The sequence below is a fragment of the Rhinoderma darwinii genome, chromosome 1 (assembly GCF_050947455.1).
Source record: "Rhinoderma darwinii isolate aRhiDar2 chromosome 1, aRhiDar2.hap1, whole genome shotgun sequence".
NCBI lineage: Eukaryota > Metazoa > Chordata > Amphibia > Anura > Rhinodermatidae > Rhinoderma > Rhinoderma darwinii.
Window position 1 is genome coordinate 71,878,665 of NC_134687.1, and position 22,446 is coordinate 71,901,110.

The 22,446-nt window shown below is 40.1% G+C and overlaps 1 protein-coding gene across 1 annotated transcript in view; it reads left to right on the forward strand.

The window, feature by feature from the left end:
- Window positions 1–22,446, forward strand: part of NIPAL1 (NIPA like domain containing 1) — a 35,082-nt gene that overhangs the window by 11,101 nt on the left and 1,535 nt on the right. Inside the window, exons 2-5 of the mRNA XM_075849604.1 lie at window positions 11,031–11,303; window positions 19,071–19,127; window positions 20,430–20,520; window positions 21,349–21,509. Of these exons, the coding sequence (XP_075705719.1) occupies window positions 11,031–11,303; window positions 19,071–19,127; window positions 20,430–20,520; window positions 21,349–21,509 (582 nt within the window). The remainder of the gene's footprint in view (window positions 1–11,030; window positions 11,304–19,070; window positions 19,128–20,429; window positions 20,521–21,348; window positions 21,510–22,446) is intronic.

Consider the following 22,446-nt stretch of genomic DNA (forward strand, 5'->3'; position numbering starts at 1 on the left):
TTTAATCACATCTTCACTACTTTGTTTCAAATCCAATTATTAAAAAGTTATGTAAATGTCCGAATACTGCTGGTCCTAACTGTAGGTCATGTGCATACGTAGGCTTTTGGTGTTTGATCGACGGTTATGCCATGTTCAATCTTGGTCAAGAAGAGATCCCCTACATTAAATACATTTTTAGCAGATGAATGACTGATATATTATTATGAATGGACAATACATTGAAGGTTAAGGAATTCAGAATCAGAATGTATTGTGCTAACCCTGGGGACGGGAATAACAGTCTGAGCTGTATCAGATTGTTGTAAATGATCAGATATCTTCCATCAAGGTTACTTGTGGTTCATATTAACCCCTTCCCTCTTTGGCCGCTTTTGACCTTCCTGACAGAGCCTCATTTTTCAAATCTGACATGTTTCACTTTATGTGGTAATAACTCCGGAATGCTTTTACCTATCCAAGCGATTCTGAGATTGTTTTCTCGTGACACATTGGACTTTATGTTACTGGCAAAATTTGCCCGATACATTCAGTATTTAATTGTGAAAAACACCAAAATTTAGCGAAAAATTGCAAAAATTTGCATTTTTCTCAATTTAAATGTATCTGCTTGTAAGACAGGCAGTTATACCACACAAAAATGTTGCTAACTAACATCCCCCATATGTCTACTTTAGATTGGCATCGTTTTTTGAACATCATTTTATTTTTCTAGGACGTTACAAGGCTTAGAACTTTAGCAGCAATTTCTCACATTTTCAAGAAAATTTAAAAATGCTATTTTTACAGGGGCCAGTTCAGTTGTGAAGTGGCTTTGAGGTCCTTAGATATTAGAAACCCCCAATAAGTCACCTCATTTTAAAAACTGCACCCATCAAAGTATTCAAAACAGCATTTAGAAAGTTTCTTAACTCTTTAGACATTGCGCAGGAATTAAGGCAAAGTAGAGGTGAAATTTACAAAGCTCATTATTTTTTTCCAGAAATTCATTTTGAATCCATTTTTTTTGTACCACAGAATGTTTTACCCAAGAAATGCAACTCAATATTTATTGCCCAGGTTCTGCAATTTAAGGAAATATACAAAATGTGGCAGTAGCGTGCTACTGGACTGAAGCACCGGCCTCAGAGGCAAGGGAGCACCTGGTGGATTTTGGGCCTCCTTTTTATTAGAATATATTTTAGGCACCATGTCAGCTTTGAACAGGTCTTGTGGAACTAAAACAGTGGAAACCCCACAAAAGTGACCCCATTTGGGAAACTACACCCCTCGAGGAATTTATCTAGAGGTGTAGCAAGCATTTTGACCGGACAGTTTTTTTGCTAAATTTTTTGGAACTAGGCCATGAAAATGAAAATCTACATTTTTTCAAATAAAATATAGGTTTAGCTAATTTTTTTTCATTTCCAAAAGAACTAAAGTAGAAAAAGCACCACAACATTTGTAGAGCAATTTCTCCCGAGTAAAACAATACCCCACATGTGGTAATAAACGGTTGTTTGGACACACTGCAGGGCTTAGAAGGGAAAGAGCGCCATTTGGCTCTTGGAGCACAAATTTAGCAGGAATGGTTTGCGGAGGCCATGTCACATTTGCAAAGCCCCTGAGGTGACAAAACAGTGGAAACCCCCAACAAGTGACCCCATTTTGGAAACTATACCCCTTGAGGAAATAATCTAGGGGTATAGTGAGCATTTTGACCCCACAGGTTTCTTGCAGAAATTTTTGGAAGTAGGCTGTGAAAATGAAAATCTACATTTTTTCAAATAAAATGTAGGTTTAGCAAATTTTTTTTCATTTCCACAAGGACTAAAGGAGAAAAAGCACCATAAAATTTGTAAAGAAATTTCTCCCGAGTAGAACAATACCCCACATGTGGTAATAAACGGCTGTTTGGACACACGGCGAGGCTGAGAAGGGAAAGAGCGCCATTTGGCTTTTGGAACTCAAATTTAGCAGGAATGGTTTGCGGAGGCCATGTCGCATTTGCAAAGCTCCTGAGGGGACAAAACAGTGGAAACCCCCAACAAGTGAACCCATTTTGGAAACTACACCCCATGAGGAAATTATCTAGGGGTACAGTGAGCAGTTTGACCCCACAGGTGTTTTACAGAACTTATTGGAAGTAGGCCGTAAAAATGAAAATCTACATTTTTTCAAAGAAAATGTAGGTTTAGGTATTTTTTTTTCATTTCCACAAGGACTGAAGGAGAAAAAGCACCATAAAATTAGTAAAGCAATTTCTCCAGAGTAAAACAATACCCCACATGTGATAATAAACCTCTGTTTAGACACACGGTAGGGCTCAGAATGGAACTAGCACCATTTGGATTTTGGAATGGTTTCTGGGCGCCATGTCACATTTGCTGAGCCCCTGTAGTACTAGTACAGTGGAAACACCCCAAAAGTGACTCCATTTGGGAAACTGCACCCCCTGAGGAATCATCTAGGGGTATAGTGAAAATTTTGATCCCAAATGTTTTTTGCTGAATTAATTAGAATTAAGCCATGAAAATGAAAAAAAATTTTTTTTTCCAACAAGATGTGGTTTTAGATCAACATTTTTCATTTTTACAAGGAATAGAGAAGAAATAAAGCCTATAAGGTGTGGGGTACAATTAGCACAATAATGTAGCAGAAAGAGAATAACAGCCTTTATTGAAAAAATCACAAAATTAAAAGATGAGTCATGCAAAGCATGAGAATAAAAACGTTCATCTGATACCAGAGATATGAGTACACAATGGGTGGGTTTACACATATAAATAGTGTTAGCGGCTATGTTAGAGCAGACAGACTATACAGATTAAATGTAAGTCGATTTATGTATATAGAGAAAGTATTGTAAAACAAAAGTATATATAAATAACATAGCTCACATAACAGTGCAAGCTTGCTGGTAAAGTCTCTATTCAAATATATACTGACAGTCTGATGCCCAAAACCTTAAAGGTTTATCAGTACCACTCTAAGTAAGTATGGTCTTTAAACAAAGCAGCATAGAAAAACAGATGTGGCTAGTCACATACCCATAGTGATATCTCGGACAAGAGAGATCGTCAGACCCGACGCGCGTTTCGGAATAGAGAAGAAAAAGCACCCCAACATTTGTAAAGAAATTTCTCATGAGTACGGTAACACCCCATATGTGGTTATAATCAGCTGTTTACATATATGGGAGCATTCAGAAGAAAAGGAGCGGTATTTATCTTTTGGAGCGTAGATTTTGCTGGAATGGTTTGCAGACGCCGTGTTGCATTTGCAAAACCACTGATGTACCAAACAAAAGTGACCCCGTTTTAGAAACTACACCCCTAAAGGCATTTATCAAGGGGTGTAGTGAGAATTTAGACTCCACAGGTGTTTTTCAGAAATGAATACGCAGTGGATTGTGCAAAGTGAAAATTGCAATTTCTCCACTGATCTGCCCATTCACCGCACAAGATGTTGTGCCCCTAGAGAATCTTACCCCATAAATTGTTAAGCGGGTTCTCCCGGGTATGGTAATGCCTTACTTGTGGTCATAAATTTCTGTTTGGGCACACTGTATGGCTAAGAAGGGAAAGACCGCCATTTTGCTTGGTAGTAGTTCTGTTTGGGGTATTGCTGGTATTTCAGTTTATAATGTGGTGGCATATGTAATCTGTGCGGAGTACATCAGGGCATAATAAGAGGGTATAATAATGGGGTAAATAATACAATTCTCCATAGATGTGTGTTACGATGTGAAGCGATCCGTTGTTCGCAGGCCGGTGTCACACTGATAAACGGTTTTCTTTCTTATCCCCCTCTTGTAACGCTCTGCCCCTTTTGGGGACTTTTTCTCCTTCGTAGTTTGGGAAATATTACTGGGAAAGTTTTGCGCTGGTATAATACGGGCGCCCTCGCTTCCAGCGGATGTGCTATCTCCCTTCCCTTTCCTAGTTCCTAAATACCATGGCCCTGAAACTGAAGGAATGTTCGCCTCCTGCCTGCGCATTGAGATGTTTTTTCATCACCGCGTTACTAGTGCCGTAACTTTTTTATTTTTCAGTTGATTGAGCGGTGTGCGGGCTTGTTTTTTGCGAGACGGGCTGTAGATTTTATTGGTACCATTTTAGAACACATACGACTTTTTGATCACTTTTTATTTCATTTTTTGTTAAAGGAAATGACCAAAAACAAGCAATTCTGGAATAGTTTTTAATTGTTTTTTTTATCGGCATACACAGTGCGCCCTAAATTACATATTAGTTTTATTCTGCGGGTCGATACGATTACGGCGATACCAAATTTATATAGTTTTTTTTATGTATTGCGGCTTTTGCACAATAAAATCACTTTTTTTATAAAATCATTTGTTTTCAGTGTCGCCATATTCTAAGACCCATAACTTTATTATTTTTGTGTGCACAAAGCGGTGTCAGGGATTATTTTTTGCGGGACGGATTGTCGTTTTTTATTAGTACTATTTTGGAGTAAATGTGACTATTTGATCACTTTTTATAGCATTTTTTGGAAGGAGATGTGACCTAAAAACAAAGATTCTGGCGTTTGTTTTTCATGGGTTTTTTTTACGGCGTTCACCGTGCGCGATAAATTACATAATTGTTTTGTAGTTTGGGTCGTTACGTACGCGGCGATACCAATTATGTATAGTTTTTTTTATGTATTGCGGCTTTTGCACAATAAAATCACTTTTTTAATAAAATAATTTGTTTTCTGTGTCGCCATATTCTAAGACCCATAACTTTTTATTTTTGCGTGCACAAAGCGGTGTCAGGGATTATTTTTTGCGGCACGGATTGTCGTTTTTATTAGTACTATTTTGGAGTAAATGTGACTTTTTGATCACTTTTTATAGCATTTTTTGGAAGGAGATGTGACCTAAAAACAAAGATTCTGGCGTTGTTTTTCATGGGTTTTTTTTTACGGCGTTCACCGTGCGGGATAAATTACATAATAGTTTTGTCGTTTGGGTCGTTACGGACGCGGCGATACCAATTATGTATAGTTGTTTTAATTTTTACGTTTTTTCCCATAATAAAAGACTTACTATGGGAAAAAAGTCAGTTTAGCTCTATTTTTATTTGAAATGTGTGTGTTTTTATTGTTTTACCACATTTTTATTTACTTTTTTTTACTTTTTTGACTTGTCCCACTAGGGGACATGAGGGCCTGATGCCCCGATCGCTACTCTAATACACTGCACTACATACGTAGTGCAGTGTATTAGCGCTGTCAGTTATTCACTGACAGCAAGCCTATGAGGACGCGCCGCAGGCGGATCCTCATCGGCTCCCGTACAAGGCAGACTCGGACGCCATTTTCTGGTGTCCGATTGCCACAGCAACCCAGTGATTGCATCACTGGGTTGCCGGTCGGGTGAAAACCTATCAGATGCTGCGCTCTATTGAGCGCAGCATCTGAGGGGTTAATCTGCCGGATTTGAGAATAGCTCCGGTCCTGGCAGTTACAGGAGGGTGCCAGCTGTATAATACAGCTGTCACCCCGCGGTGATGGTGCCGGCTCTGCTTCTGAGCCCGCACCATCACTGCGCCGTACCTATACGGCGCTTTGCGGGAAGCACCTCCTGACAGCGCCGTATATATACGGCGGATGTCGGGAAGGGGTTAATAATAATAATCTTTATTTATATAGCGCCAACATATTACGCAGCACTTTACAATTTAGAGGGAACATGAAACAAACAATATCAGACATTACATAGTGACAAAGTTCATTTACAATTCAAACCTGGGGAGTGAGGACCCTGCTCGCAAGAGCTTACAATCTATGAGGACATAAGGGAGACACAAAGTGTAACAGTGTTTGTTCTGTACAATAGTCTGGCCATTTTTATACACATGCGGTGGTAACATAAAGCTGCATGAGCCGATCACCAGCCAGTATCCGTGTATGACGGACATGAAGAGGAGTGTGAGGGAATCTTATTCTGATGACTAATCTAAAAGGGGGGCCATGGAAAGGAGTCAGATTAGGGAATGTTATAGGCCTGTCTAAATAGATGTGTTTTCAGGGCACGTTTAAAACTGTGGATATTGGGAATTAATCTGATTGTCTTGGGTAGCGCATTCCAGAAGACAGGTGCAGCACGAGAGAAATCCTAGAGACGGAAGTGGGAGGTTCTGATTATGGAGGATTTTAATCTAAGGTCGTTGGCAGAACGTAGAGCCCGAGTAGGGTGGTAGACAGAGATGAGGGAGGAGATGTAAGGAGGTGCAGCACTGTGGAGAGCTTTGTGGGTAAGAGTAATAAGTTTGAATTTTATTCGGAAGGGGATGGGCAACCAGTGCAGTGACTGGCACAGATTAGAGGCGATGGTGTAGCGGTTGGTCATAAACATATTAGTAAATCCTATAAAAATGCATCTAATTAGGATGTTAAGGAAACTTGTGAAAGAGCGTGGTCATAGCTACAGGCAGGGGTTGCGAATCTAATGCTGTCTAAAAGAAACAAGTTTCTGTCATTTTCTTATTTCCGCATTTACTATCCATGAATCGCAGTCTCCTTTAGATCAAGGACACTGCCAGTTTTCATCCATATTTGTTTAGGATGTATTAGATGATGAGTAATAGGATCTGACCATATTTGACGTCATCGCCACATACGTAAAGCTGACCATAGATATTTCATGGGATCTGCTGACAATCTAATGTCTCTAGACTGTCAGACAGTTGCTTTTTAACTTCTTTAATCCTTTGTTTGCCCTGAAGATCAGCGAATCCATAGGTTTGTGGTGACCACTTATCTCCATCACCCCTAGTGAAGTAACGTTACGTTTTGGCCAACATCGATATTGTTTTTGTGGCCACCTGAACGCTGCCCATCTATAGCCCACTTTTACTGATGAAAACAGGGCCACTTAGGGGGAAATACCTGGCATTTCAAAATTTAAAAAAAGATAAAAGAGAACTCCAGCAAAGTGCTTGCTGTCCTCGATTCCCTCAATTCTCACCTCCTTTCCTGAGAGCCAGCTCTAGTTATGCTTTGCTTATTTTCTTATTCCGACTTTCAGATTGGTCACCTGGATTAGGAATCAGCGCAGTGCAAAGTTCTGCTGCATGCATGATAAAACAATCCCCCAGTAGACCTGATGAGTGTTTTATTTTGTATAGAACGACGTTTTTGCCTGTATGGTCCTATTGGTTTTATTCTCTCTAACCTTACAAAAGTTTTAATAAATCTCCCCCAGTATATTTGAGTCATTAAGTTGTCCTATCAATTTGTTGCTAAAAGAATTAGGAAAAAGGGTCTACTTTTTTTTTCCAGAAACCGTGCCGCTCTAGTCGATGGGCGATGTCTGGTATTGCATCTCAGCCCTATTAACCCATTGTGTAAATAATACAACTTTCCGCGCACGTGCCTAGTTATGTCCTAGTATCAAAAATAGATTATTTATCACTGCATAGCTGGAGTAATTTGCCATTCAGGATTCTGGGAAAGTTGAGAAAATGATGATCTTTATGAGAGCTATTTTAGTAGTGATATTGATTGCTACCCAGCTTTCCCAGAAACTGAGAAAGGCTGAATAGAATTCTAAACAACTTGACGGAAGCGGACGATGGACTTCAATAAAATCTTTTTTTGACCTCAGCATAATTCAGTCATTTCCATAAACAATGCTGCTGTCAAGCTCCTGTAGCTTCACATTGTATTGACTCTATGTTTGTTGTGTGCCAACGCTGGGAGTGTATTTTTACCCGGCCCATTAAATTGCTCTTCTACGTATCCAGAAATGTGTTTGCATTTTCCCTATTTGCATTCTGTGCTTAAAACGGATTTTTCCCCAAGACAGTAGAATTTCTGTGATCTGTGATCCATCCTATTGTCAGCTGACAGTTTCCACCTCTTAATTCCCCTTGCTTCTAGCTGAATGATTAATTCCCTGTACTTTGCTCATTACTAGGTGTACATCTAAATGTGACATTTACTGCACAGAAATAACACTGGAAATAATGTAACCGCAAAGAAGAAAAAACATGCTGTGCAAAGCCAGTGGTGGATTTATTCGCCATATTCAGTCATTGGACACTGAACTCTGATTTGGCTTCTGATATAATATTAAGGGCTTATTTAGACGAACGTGTAATACGTCCGTGCAACGCACGTGATTTTCAAGCGCCTCGCACGGACCTGTTAGTCTACGGGGCCGTGCAGACTGTCCGTGCGTTTCACGCAGCGTGTGTCCGCTGCGTAAAACTCACGACATATCCGTTATTTGTGCGTTGTTCGCGCATCACGCACCCATTGAAGTCAATGGGTGCGTGAAAATCACGCGCAGCACACGGAAGCACGGGGCTGACACACAGAGCTGTTAAGTGCCATTTGCGCACACAAAACGCAGCGTATTTTGCGCACGCAAAAGGCACACGTTCGTCTGAATCTGGCCTTGGTGTAAGAAATAATATGAAGAGAAAAAGACATACTCTGACTCACAGGTCTGCAACTAACTGCAAGTCCTAGCATGCCACAAAAGCAAATGTCATTTCCTGCTGGGAGTTGTAGTGGTTTTAGTTTCCTAACAGCTGGAGTGTCAATGTTTGCAGACCACTACTCTGCTTGATCAGAACAGCATGTAGCAGAGTTGTATTAGTCATCTAACTCTCCAGGACTACATTGTTTGTGCACGTAAACGTATTACGACTACATACAAGTTCTGAGCTGTGCAAATCTGAAATGCAGCACCTATAGAAATGTATGGGTCATAGGTACCTCTGAGTGCATTTTATTTTATACCGAGGAATACTGAGGTTTTTTATAGAGATTAAGCCTTATTTTTTATCAAACCAGAAAAGCCCTTTAAAGGGTAATTAAACTTTAAGAAAACTTCTGACATGTCATAGTGACATGTCAGAAGCACTGAGACCCCCACAGATCGCTGAAACTAAGCTGCAGGAGCGATGGGCCGCTTGGTTTCTCATTGGCTTTTCTCGGAAAACCGAGCAGTTGGTGTACGGACTCAATAGAAAGTCTATGGGCCCCTACACCAACAGAAAAGAAGCGGCACAACATTCACCTGAGCGCTTTTTCCGCTTCGCTTTAGCGATCGGTGAGGGTCTCAGTGCTCGAACCCCCACCGATCAAATCTTCTAACGTCAATATTACATGTCAGAAGTTTTCTGAAAGTTTAGTTATCCTATAAGTACTCCATAATGTAAACATTGTCAATATAAGAAACAGCCAATGTAAAAACAATATACAATGATAAATTGTGAATACATCTGGTGACATCTTCACAGCTGTCATTGTCCGATAATGTCACTTCTGGCTGGATTCAGTCTCGTTCCTGTTGTTAGATTTGCAACAGTTTAGATGTAATTTAGAAAAGCGTTACTTCTATTAAAGCTGCTCTGGCATAGTAAGGCAGGGCTCGAGGGATCAAGTATTGATGAATCCTTTCTTGTTCACTCTTGTTATATCACTTGTTGGAGGTAGCTCTAGTATATATACCAAATAACAGGGCCAGTTCACACAGAGTTTTTTGACGCGTTTCTTGACCGTGTCGGAAAACGCACCAAAAAACGGCCGAAAATGTCTCCCGTTGATTTCAATGGGAGGTAGAGGCGTTTTTTTCCCATGAGCAGAAAAACCGTCTCGCGGGGAAAAAAAGCGATATGCCGTATCTTCGGGCGTTTACGTCTCTGACCTCCCATTGACATCAATGGGAGGCAGAGACAGCGTATTTCAAGGCTCAATGGCCGGGGACGAAAACTGCTGTGAAAAATGCAATAAAAGGCACATAACAGAACCTTCAACGCATATATGAACAGCCCATTAGCGTGCATTTTGTTGAAAGTGTGTGGGCCCACCTGCCACGACAAGGCGACCTCATACAGGCCCCTACACTAAACTTTATACCTGTACAATAAGAATCTTAACTCTCTCTTGGGCCTAGGCCTACAAAATGTTTCCAGGATAGATAAGAATCAGTTTTATTCTGCTCTAATTAAAAACAGCCTTGGACTGATGGGAGAAGTGTATAATAAAGATGGAGACACCACCCCCAAAAGTACAATGCAAAAGACAAAATTAGTCAAGACCTCCTAAGGCTGGGTTCACACACTGTGGACTTTTAGTCGCAGAATCTGCACAGAAATTCTGCAACAAAGTACAGTAATGGTGAACTTTTAACAAACCCCATTAACTTAGGTTCACACACTGGACTTTTTCTGCCACGGATTTGCCACAGATCCTATTGATTGTACTGCAAATTGGAGAGGATATTGGCTTTAGAATCAGTACCAAAAATTTGCAGCAATTTTGAAATAGGTAAATTCATCCTTATATTGTAAAAAATTAGCAAGGAATTCTAGACATGAAGTTTTTTCAGAACCACAGCATGCATTATATGTTGCGGATTTCTGCAGCGGACTTCATCCATTGCAGTACTATTAGTCAGACCCGCAGTTAAATCCGCAAGAAAATACTGATTTTGTCATGGGTTTCTAAGCTGGGTCAACAGCGTATTATTTATGCCTAGATGGTCCTTGCCATCTGACTAGGAGCTTTGCCTCCCCACAGTCCTCTATGTGAAGGAACAGAATGACAACCAAACTTAAAGTGGGTAATGGAGTTGTCACTCTTTAGCCTTGGGACCAGCGCCTGGAGGAGACCTGATCACAATCTGAACCTGGTGGAATACATGGAAGGGAGGTGAAACCATAGCAAAGATCAAAATGGAGTCCTGGGCTTTACCACCCAGGACAGACGAGCCAAGTGTTTGTTCGACTGAAACCTTTCTGTGACTATTGGGCCAATTACTCACACCCTAGTTTGCAAACAATGCAGTAGCAAAGGGTACAGGACCAACCAGGCCTGGGCCCCCTCTCCATGGGCTGCATAGGAACCTTATATTCTACTTTTGTGGTGTGGACGGCCTTGCCAGAATCTACTTGTGTTGGTAGACCATGCACCATTAAAGTCCAGTCCCGGGTAAACTTGCTCTTAATGCTATCAGTTCTTTTTACACTGGTGCTTCATATAAGTAATGAATAGAAGTATAAATTGTGTTATGTTTCTCATTCTAGGGTCCGTGTTACCTCTGATGTGTCATCACAGTGGCTCCCAGGCATGGTGTCAGATCATGAACACATCACAGAGTCCATCATCATTTATCTTCCTACAGAACATAAGCCAGTCCAACAATGACACTAACCTGGGCATTGCTACTCTTAGAAACAAATACAACCTCTATATTGGTTTAATGCTGGCGATAAGTTCCAGTTTATTTATTGGGTCAAGTTTTATCATGAAGAAGAAAGGTCTTTTACGATTGGCTGGCAAAGGAGTTACCAGAGCAGGTAAGGAAAATAATACATGTTTGTTCATGATAAGATAAGCTCAGGGTAATTGACAAATATATGTCTTTACCAGTACAGGAAGAAGTGTCCCAATCATATCACTTTCATCACGTCACATGACTGGTTGACTAGCTGGCATTAAAGTAACACTAAATATATCAAAGTTCAGAAAAAATGATAGAACTTACCTTCTTCATTTTCCTTCCTCATCATTGTTCTCTTTTTCCTCCTTCCTGTTCTATTATTTCTACGTTTAATATCAATATGAGGCAAATGGTTTCATTAGTGTTCCATTCTAATGACAATTTCATGTAGCATCACATGACACACATTCAAATGAATGACCGTCCATGTAATGCATAGATGTATCAGTTTTACTGGAGCAGCTCTCTGTTCAGACACATAGGAGGGGATTTTGAATGGGGGTACCCCTATAGAACGTCCATACTCCCTAATAGGACAAGGGTTGTCATTGTGTGACAGACCCTTTAACCCCTTCATGACATTTGACGTACATGTACCGCATAGTGGGGAAGGGGTTTGCGTATGGAGCAGGCTCCATACGCTGCTCGTGTCAGCTGTGCAATACAGCTGCCATCTCAGACTAATGGACAGGATCGGAGATAACTTCAATCCAGGCTGTTTAACCACTTTGGCCCCCTCCGACACTATCACCATGACGGTTGTTATTGTAGCCTGGGGGCCTAAAGAAAGCCCCTAGGTGTGCTATTGTAATACTCCTATTAACCCCTGCCAGAGGGCTTTATACGAGGACATCCAAAGCTCAATACATTGCTACAGTGCAATACGTAAGTGTTGCAGTATATTGTACCAGTGATGTAAGAGATCACATGCTCAAGTCTCCTAGTAGGACTAAATAAAATGTAAAAATTGGTTAACATTTTTTGGGGAAGAAAGGATCAAAACGTAATAAAAGTTTTTAAAAAAACACCTTTTCTCCTAAACTAATGTAGAAAATAAAAAAATAAACATAATTGGTATCACCGCTTCTGTAGAAGTCCAAACTATTAGGCTGGGTTCACACGACCTATTTTCAGGCGTAAACGAGGCGTATTATACCTCGTTTTACGCCTGAAAATAGGGCTACAATACGTCGGCAAACATCTGCCCATTCATTTGAATGGGTTTGCCGACGTATTGTGCAGACAACCTGTAATTTACGCGTCGTCGTTTGACAGCTGTCAAACGACGACGCGTAAATGGACTGCCTCAGCAAAGAAGTGCAGGACACTTCTTTGCCACGTAATTTGAGCTGTTCTTCATTGAACTCAATGAAGCACAGCTCAAGATTTACGAGCGTCTCAGACGGCTCGCAAAATGCGAGGAGGAGCATTTACGTGTGAAACAAGGCAGCTGTTAACAGTCTGTCTTTTCACACGTAAATGCCTCTCATCGTGTGAACATACCCTTACAATGTAACTTTATTTATCCTGCAGGGTGAATGCCGTAAATAAATTCAAAAGGGAAACAAAACACTAATTTACTTCCCCAAAAAATGGAATAAAAAGCTATCAAAAAGTTGTATGTATCTCAAAATGATGCTACTTAAAACTAGAGCTCGATCTACATAAAACAAGCCCTCACATAGCTACAGAAAAATAGAAAAGTTATGGGTCTCAGAATATAGCAACACAAAACAAATTTTTTTAACAAATTATTTTTATTTTGTAAAAGTAGTAAAACATATTAAATGATATATTTTGTATCGCTGTATTCGTAATGAACTACAGAATAAAGCTAACATGTCATTTTTACCACTAGTTAAACCCTGAAAAAACAAAACCCCCAAAAATAATTCTGAATTCTTTTTTTTTTTTTCAGATCACCACACAAAATAATTTGTACATTTTTTCCATTGTATTGAAATATTAAATAAATGGTTCTATTAAAAACAAAAACTGGTCACGCAAAAAAACCAAGCCCTTATACGGAAAAATGTAGACGGAAAATTAAAAAAGTTATGACTTATGGGTTATGAAGGTGGGAAGTAAAAAACATTAAGGATAAAAAATTAAAAAAATTGTGGCGGAGAGGGGTTATCCGGGTTCCATTGCTGCAAATTAAAAAACAACCAGTACTCCCCTATCTTTTCCCCTAGCGATTCAGTGCCTAGTGCTAATGCTCCAGCGACGCGCCCAATGATTGTTTACATGCAAGCAGCATGTGACCGCTGCAGCCAATCAAATCTAGTGCTTTATTTTAGACTTATTTTTTATATTGCTGGAGACTTATAAAAGTTAGATTACTTGTATCCACTTTAATACATTGACCTTAAAATCACCGTCTTCCTGTTATAACTTGCATTGTTCTACTACTATGTGCTATATTTGATTTCATGTGCTCCTCCAAGAACACAGTGGAAAGAGATTGCACAATTCTAAATTGAAAGCATTTAAAGAATGGCTCCAAAAAATATTGGGCAACTGTGTTGTTTGAAACACCAGTCTCACCTGCTCGTATGTTACAGACAGTGAACTGAGGAATTTACCTGCCTTGGGATATTTCTAAATGGCAGTATACGGTAAAGGTCATTTGGATTTTGAGAGTCCTGCACCACACACGTGATGTAATCAATGGACGAAGACATAAGGATAATCCAAGCACTATATAATTCTGCCCAGGGCATATGTACCAACAAGAAGGCCATAAAGTAATGTAAGGAGTAAAAGTAAAGAATGTACTGTACTTGGCACATACGGGGGGTAGAGCATCGCCAGTATATGAGGAGAAGAGCCGTGGGAATATTTGTGTCATGGACATGACCTACAGAACTCTAGGCCACTATTACTAGCATGGTTTACCAATAAAACTGAAACCGTGCCTCCGACAGAAATAAAGAACAGCTTATGTAGGTCTTGTGGGCACGGCATAATTTGTAATACCTTTAATATTGACATTTATAATTACTTATTGTTAATAAATGATCACTTATTATTTGCTCACATGTAGTTTACTATACTTGATAAGGTTTCATGTCTACCGTCAAAGAGACTATTCCGTACTAAACTTTGTGAGCTGTTGGGAAAAGAGCCAAGTCAATGCCTTTAAGTCATGTTATGTTTCTCTTTGTAGTTTCAGCATCACTTTTGTTCCTATTGCTTATAACGCCAGGTAACATAGTCATGTGACCTCTGGAAAGACAAGAAAGAGAGAAAATGCCGGCAGCTTTGATGTTGGAAGTTCAAGGCTACTAAAAAAAATATATATCTGGTTGAGGTCACACAAATCTTTAGCTGACTGATTCCAATGGGCTTGTTGAAGGGATATTTTATCTTTGATCTTTATGAGATGACATGTTCTGATTTTTGCAGATTAGATGTTTAAATATTTAGTGGAGGAATAAGGGTCCTTTGGCACGTGAAGATAAATTTGTAAAAATAAGAGTCGATTAATATGCAAATACGCATTAATATGTAACAACTAGCAGAGTTACCCGGCTTCGCACGGGTTTATGTGTTTGTTGTTTTTGTGTGTGGTTAAAAACGTTGTTTGCTACTGATATGAAGCCAACGCTCTTCTGTCTCGCTGAGACTGTAGTCGTGCCTCAGTCTGCTGGGGAGTTTCAGCAGCTTGCTGTTGACTGATGTATTTTGTCAGCCTGGAGACGGGCTTGGGTCAGTTGAGGGTTTCAGCAGCTCGGGCAGCAGCCATGAACTTTGCTGCAGGAATCTTTCGCCCAAGTGCAGGGTTCCTTTTTGGAGGCATGACTGGTCTGAAAGGGGTTAAATTCATGAGAATTCTGAAATCCAGTAAAGGTACAGTGTAGTATAGGTACAGTCTGTTCTTGGCGAGTAAGGAAAGATAGCCGCGGTTTCCACTGCAAAAAAACGCATCAAATAACTCCTTGTGAACAGGGCCTTAGAAAGGCATTCAAGTCTTGTGGATTTCTATAGAGAAGGGTTTATGTGTGTGTTGTTTATGGTACAGTTGTTCCTTTGCAGCTATTTACAAAATAGGAAGAACTGGGTGAAAGGGGCTGACGTGTCTTAGGCTTCGTTCACATCTACGTTGGGGTCCCGTTCTGACGTTCCTTCAGAGTTTTCCGTCAGAACGGGATCCTGAACAGACACAAACTGACACAAACCGAAACCAGAGGTTTCCGTTTCCATCACCATTGATTTCAATGGTGACGGATCTGGTGCCAATGGTTTCCGTTTGTCTCATTTGTGCAGGGGTTCTGTCAGGTTCCATCGTTTTGATGCGTTTTTAGGCGCGGTGTTGATGCGGTTTTACATTTTGATGCAGAAATAGGTGCGTTTTTACATACAATTGACAAGTTGAAATGCAAAATAAATTGACATGCTGCGGATTTTAAAATACGCACCACAGGTCAATTTACGTGCAGAAAATCGTGTAGATGAGATTTCTTGAAATCTCATTTACTTTTCTGGTACTGTACTACTCTGCGGATTTGCTTCACGCAAATCCGCGTGGCAAAACCGTACATAGTATTGACCCGTAAGGTAGCCAGTGATTGAATGTGTATTGTCTATGGTGACGATTGATAATTCAATGTCTTCAAAAATTGGTCTGAATATGTATTACAAATAATTACAAATTATTAGTAAATATTTTTTGATTGTCTATAATGTCCTGTATGGGGTAAAGGAAAAAAACAATTAGCATAATTTGTATTACCCGTCATAGAAACATATACCTGCATGTCTAGTATAATTAGCCAAATATTCAGATACTGAATAAATATCAGATTGTCCAGTGAAATGTGATAAATCTTTATACATTGTGTTATGCCTGGTGCAGGGTCAGAGGGGCCGCGCGTGATACTGAGATTCCCACTTTGGTGCCTTAGTCATAACACAGAGTATTAGGGACAACAATAAAGATGATGTTGTTTTATAGTAAACTTGTCAGCATAAAACGTCTCATCGATTTCAGGCATCATATTACATATACAGGTTCATTATTAAATGCTGTAATTCATATTTCAGTATTTTTTTTAATATTTAGAAGTATAAAACAAGCAAGAATTTCTGTCTTCCTGCAATGAGATACACACAGAATAGAAATAGATATTCACAGCACACATTTTACCAGTTAAAATTTTGAAGTACATCTTTGCCCATTCTGTGTCCAGGTACAGTACCCATTGCATTTACCCAAACAGACCACAAAGTAATTAGGGAAGTTGACAAACGGGAAGAAAAGGAATGGCCTTTCTTGGAGGGCATAGTTGTAGGGGTGCACAGATAGTGCTATAGTTTCACCCGGCACTGGTGCATGAGGGGGCCTAAATGCTCTTCTACTACATAAGAAGACACTGGTATTACAAATGGCACAAAGTAATGGGGCCCTGATAGAGATTTTGCATTGCGGCCCAGTAACAAGTTTCGCTCCTGGTGGGTGCAGTTTCATATTAATAAGCATTTAATATTTTATTGAAATGTACATATGCTTTATATGAATTCCGATCATCTAACATGAAAACGGCACACAGTATGACAGGATAGACATAGTGTTGGCATTAGTTAGCTGTTAACTAACAGTTTAACTGGTCACCAAAATTAGAGAAAAAAAAATTATTCTCATAGCAAAATTATCCCTTTGGGAAGTATTATCCTTACGTTAATGAATGTGTAAATGCTCTGATATTGTATTCAATAGGATTTTCTGGTTAATAGAATTCATTTACAGTAGATGTTCCTTTTATGATAGACGTGGCCCTGGTATTGTGTCATTTTGGGTGTGGACGTTACCTCTGATCTGTATTAAAGGTTTTCTCATTTAGGGCATGGCCAGACGTGGCCGAATTGCTCTGGAATTCCGCTGCGGTAATCCGCAGCGGACATATTCTCCATTGGTTTCCACACCTTTTCAGTTAGGTTCGTGCTGACGGAAAACTCCGCTGTGGACCATAGGCTGCGGTGCGGAATTTGGTGTCCGCAGCATACACTGGCTATGTGTAGCGGACTTGTTGCGGACTCATTGCGGAATTTCTCCATTGACTTCAATGGAGATTCAAAATTCTGCAATGAAATCCGCAGATGCTATGTGTGTTGCGTACCGTATTGGTTTTTTCGAACAGGATATCACTTCATTCTGGCTGGACCTATATATTTCTAGGTCTCTAGCCAGACTGAGGCCCCATGCACACGAACGTAAAAACGTCCGTAATCACAGGCCGTAATTATGGCACGGGCAGGCCCATAGAGGTCTATGGGGCTCCCATAATTACGGATGACTACGTGTGTGCACCCATAATTACGGGAGCGTTGCTAGGCGACGTCACTGTCCAGGGTGCTGAAATAGTTAAACGATCAGCAGTAACTGTTTCAGCACCCTGGACAGTGACTACCGATCACAATATAGATCAACCTGTAAAAAAAAATAGAAGTTCATACTTACCGAGAACTCGCCGCTTCTTCCTCCAGTCCGGCCTCCCGGGATGAAGTTGCAGTCCAAGTGACGGCTGCAGCCAATCACAGGCTGCAGCGGTCACATGAACAGCCGCGTCATCCAGGGAGGTCGGGCTGGATGTCGAAAGAGGGACGCGTCACCAAGACAACGGCCGGGTAAGTATGAATTTCTTTTACTTTTACTAGGGAAAGGGCTGTCCCTTCTCTCTATCCTGCACTGATAGAGAGAAGGGAAGCCCTCTTCACCTGAATACGCAACGTCTATTCCGCATCAATTTCCTGCACATTTTAGGCAAAGCCGCAACAGAATCTGCAACGCAGATTATGTGCGGCATTGATGCGGACAGTGTCGGCAGAAACACGCCACGTCTGGCCATGCCCTCAGAGAGAAAATATTTCGTTTTTTATATTGTATGTAGAGGTAGCAGCTGCAGTCCGGCTCGGGTGCCTGAAAGGGGCCCACTACCACATAAGAAGACAGCAGCATTAGAAACAGATTTTGCTGAAGACAGCATCAGCGAAACGCGCGTCGGGTGCAGCAGTGGTCCCCCCGTATCCCGGTCTTTATCTCCCGGCTAGCGTTGTACTTTGTAGGTATAGGTACACTGCTGTTTGTGTGATATATATGTCTGTGATTGCAATTATATCTTTTTCACCTTACTGTACCAATCTGTGCAAACGTACCATACCTGACACTTGCTTTAAAACGTATGATTCAAGCACTTTTTCCTGGGCGATCTTTTGACCGGCTTTCTATCTTGTGGACCATGCTGCTTTCATGTTCTGATTCCATCTTTTTATGAGGGCTCATTTTATCGTGTATAGTTTTATCTATGTGTTTATTTGTGTCTATATTGACTTTAATAAAGGCTTTTTTACTTTTTCTATTATTTGGTCGTGACTCTTTTTGGTTTATCGTATTAGTCACTAGGACCATTGGTATACTCAGGGGCATTGCTCGGTTTGCACATAAGAAGACAGCAGCATTAGAAACAGATTTTGCTTTGGGGCTCAGGAGCTCGAAGTTTCCCCTCTGACCTGAAATCTGGGTTTCTGCTTTACTAACAGCTTGACAGTGCCAAGCATGTGATGTCACTAGTTACAATCTTTGGGCCCAGAGCAGTGTCATTGCCTTTCTGGTACAACATGTAATAACTAGTGACCCAGGTCACTAAAGTAAATACTACGTTTGCTTTCCTGGAATTAATGTATCATTTCGGGTCATTGTTGAATTGCTTTGTATTTCTGCTATAATACTGTGAGATTTTCTATTTCGTTTGCATTGACATCATCTACATGTATAGGAAGGCAATTTATAAGGATAATTATTCGGAAGATGTTCCTGTGTAATATTAAAAAATATGTTTTTCAGGTCAGGGCGGATTCTCGTACCTCAAGGAGTGGCTCTGGTGGGCAGGACTACTCTCAAGTAAGTCTGATTATTAATGTACTGCGCCTTCTGCTAATAGTGATATAGTTGTGGGTGCAGTTCCAGCCACGTGATACACACCCTGTAGTGTTTACATTGAGGGCACACCCGCTCATTCACAAGGGTGGTGATATTGTATACTGTACGTTCTCGTAAATAAACTGCCAGCTGTATATAGCCACCATGCATTGCTGATAAAGGACTGAGGAAAGGTCACACAAAATGGTAAGAGCATTGGCTACGAACCAGTAAATGTTAACTTATGAGAGAGCATTTTGTTTTTTTATGACTTTTTTTACACTCCTTTATGGTGGCAATTTTATTTAGTGTCATTTTGCACAAAAAAACACCATACCTAGAGAATGCTGCGATTTGAAAAAAAATGTCATTGACCCCCAAAGCGCTACATAAACGCCACAAACCAAAATGCTGTGTATGTAGGCTTTCTCATATTTAACTATAGACTTAAAAGTAACATCTGGCTGCAGCATTTTTTTGGAAAGAAAAAAATGCAAAAAAAATTCAGTGAAAACGCTGTGTGTGAATTCAGTCTTAACTGCTTGACGACGCAGCACGAGTATTCCCGCCCTGAGCGGAAGGCAGTTGCTGCATCAGGATGAGTACAAGTGTTTCCGGTTAATCGGGAGTGGCGCAACAGCATTAATACACAGCCGCAGCGCCACCCTAACGACCGAGGTCAGAGGAACCTCTGATCTCCGCTGTTTAACCCTTTGAATGCTACAATCTATGTTGATCATTGGGGGAGACTTAGAGGCGGACCCCCTTTGATCACGTCATAGGGAATCTCTGTGACACAATCAGGCACATATCTAGTATAGGCAGCTAGGAACTGGCGTAGATTTACTCTATAATTTAAATGTATCTGGCTGGTGTGGCCCCACCCCTCCCACTAAGCCCCACCCATCTTTAAAAAAGTGTCGATAGAAAATGAAAAGTCACTCATTTTTTGTGACTTTTCTCTGCCAACTGTGACAAATAATTATTAGTTTGGTTTTTAGTACCAACCATCAATAACAACAGAGTAGGGGAGGGCAGGTAGGCAACACAAAAATAAGCCAGCCCCACCTACTTCCATGAGCCAATATGTACCATTGGGGAAAGCCACCTGACCCCAACTCATCAATTACAGGTTGGTTTAACCACTTTGCACCATTAACTCCTTCTCCTCAGAACTCCTATGTAGTAATTGATAATCTTATGTAATGTTGATAATCATTTACACAAGGAAGTCATGTTATTCTTTTTTCCTCACTTTCCTCTGCCTGTATTTCTCATCTACAGTGGGAGCAGGAGAAGGCGCAAACTTTATTGCATACGCATTTGCACCTGCTACTCTAGTAACGCCGCTTGGTGCCTTGAGCGTCCTAATTTGGTAACTATGGCTATTTACCTGCATTAATATGACATTTACTGCACAATCTTTACAGCCAGGACTACATAGTGGCTTTAGCTGTGAGATCCTGGCTGCAGAAATGTCACACAAGTTTAATTGGAATATGTAATTTTTGCACAATAGTTGTATAGTCTCTACCCCCGTGAGCTGCTTTCCAATAGAAATGAAAGACAAATGTTGAGCAACATTCAAGTTCACCATCTACACCTATTGGAAAGCAGAGTTTTGGCAAAGTTGTCCAAACTAAAGTTTTTCTATGGGTCGGAACATGGACGTTGTCTTCTAGTTTGGACCTAATAGCTTCATAGTTTGCAAACCAATTATTCTTTTTGCTAAACATTTTTGCTTAAAAAATGTGTGTGATATTTTTTTTTATTTCACATAAACCACTTAGGACAAACCTTGACATTTTAAAAAAAAATTTATACCCTAATTTTCTTAATTTATTTTCTTATTGCAATTTTTTTCAAACACTTCTACACAGTTTCCAATAAGACAGCGTTACCCACACTCACATTTCATTGAACTGTTCAATATAAAAAAATGTTTTAAAAAGTTTAAAAAAGGTGTCCAATATGTTTTTTAGCTATTTTAACAGATTATGATCGTTATTGTTTTACTTAATTAGTATTTTTTTTTAATTAATAGTCGTAGTGTGGCCTTCGGTATAAAATCCTGTAAACTAACACGTCTTCAGACTACACCTCTTTTTTGCCACCCTCCTAAATGCCCAGTATTTTAGTCATATTAAGGCATAAGCGGTGATATTATGTAATGTATTAAAGCAAGTCTCCTGCATTTCCTCAGTGCGGCGCTCTCATCATATTTCCTGAATGAAAAGCTGAATATCCATGGAAAGTTGGGTTGTGTATTGTGCATCTTGGGCTCCACCATGATGGTTATACACGCTCCTCAGGAAGAAGAGGTCACTTCTCTTCATGATATGGAGATAAAACTAAGAGATCCAGGTTGGTATTTACGCACGATACAAAAATGTTCTGTATAGCCAGTAAATCTGAACGCATTTGCGAACAAAATCTTTAGAGTGTACAATAATTGCATTGGTGTAAATGCCCATCTAATGTTTGGAACAACTTCTGGAATTGGCTAGAGTTAAAAGTTGTTTTCGAAAAATGGCATGATGCAAACTACCTCAATTCACAATAAATCGTCAGTGGATCTTACCAAAAATAGCAAATCACCACCATAAAGTATTAAAAACAGAAGCATATGGAGTCTAAAAACGTGTTAACACATAATAAATTTTTATACAACCGGTGAAGAATGATTAACCACTACAAGTATATAAGTATATGATGGACATTTCCATCAGTAAAATCATTATACATATGTCACAATTTTCAACCGCAAGTTCAATTGTGGCACGTAGGTGCGTGAAAAACCAATATAGGACATGCAGTGAGTTTCACGCAACGGACACACGCTGCGTGAAAACTCCTGCATGTGTGAATGGCCCTATAAATCAATGGGTCCGTGTGCTGTGATTTTCACGCACAGCACACGGACGAGTTTTACGCTCGTCTGAATGAGCCCTTACTGATACCGCTAACAATGTTAATGATTTTTATGCATTTGTAATTAATTTGTCGTTCATAATCATCGTGATCAATTGGCAATCAAAGAATTGTGTAATTGCGCCTCAACTTGTTCTGCATAAAGGCGCATTTATACATCATAGCCTAAGTTTATAAAGGAAGCCATTGACCCGAGTCCTGAAATTTTAGAATAGCGCTGTGAGTCAAGTGTGAACAGAACCCTACGCATAGTAGCTATAGATTAAAAAAAACTGTCAAATGCATATTTACAGCTTAAGAAATCATTATGTTCCTTTGTACCTTTATAGATTATGATATCATACAGAAGATCCTAACTTTTGATTTCCAT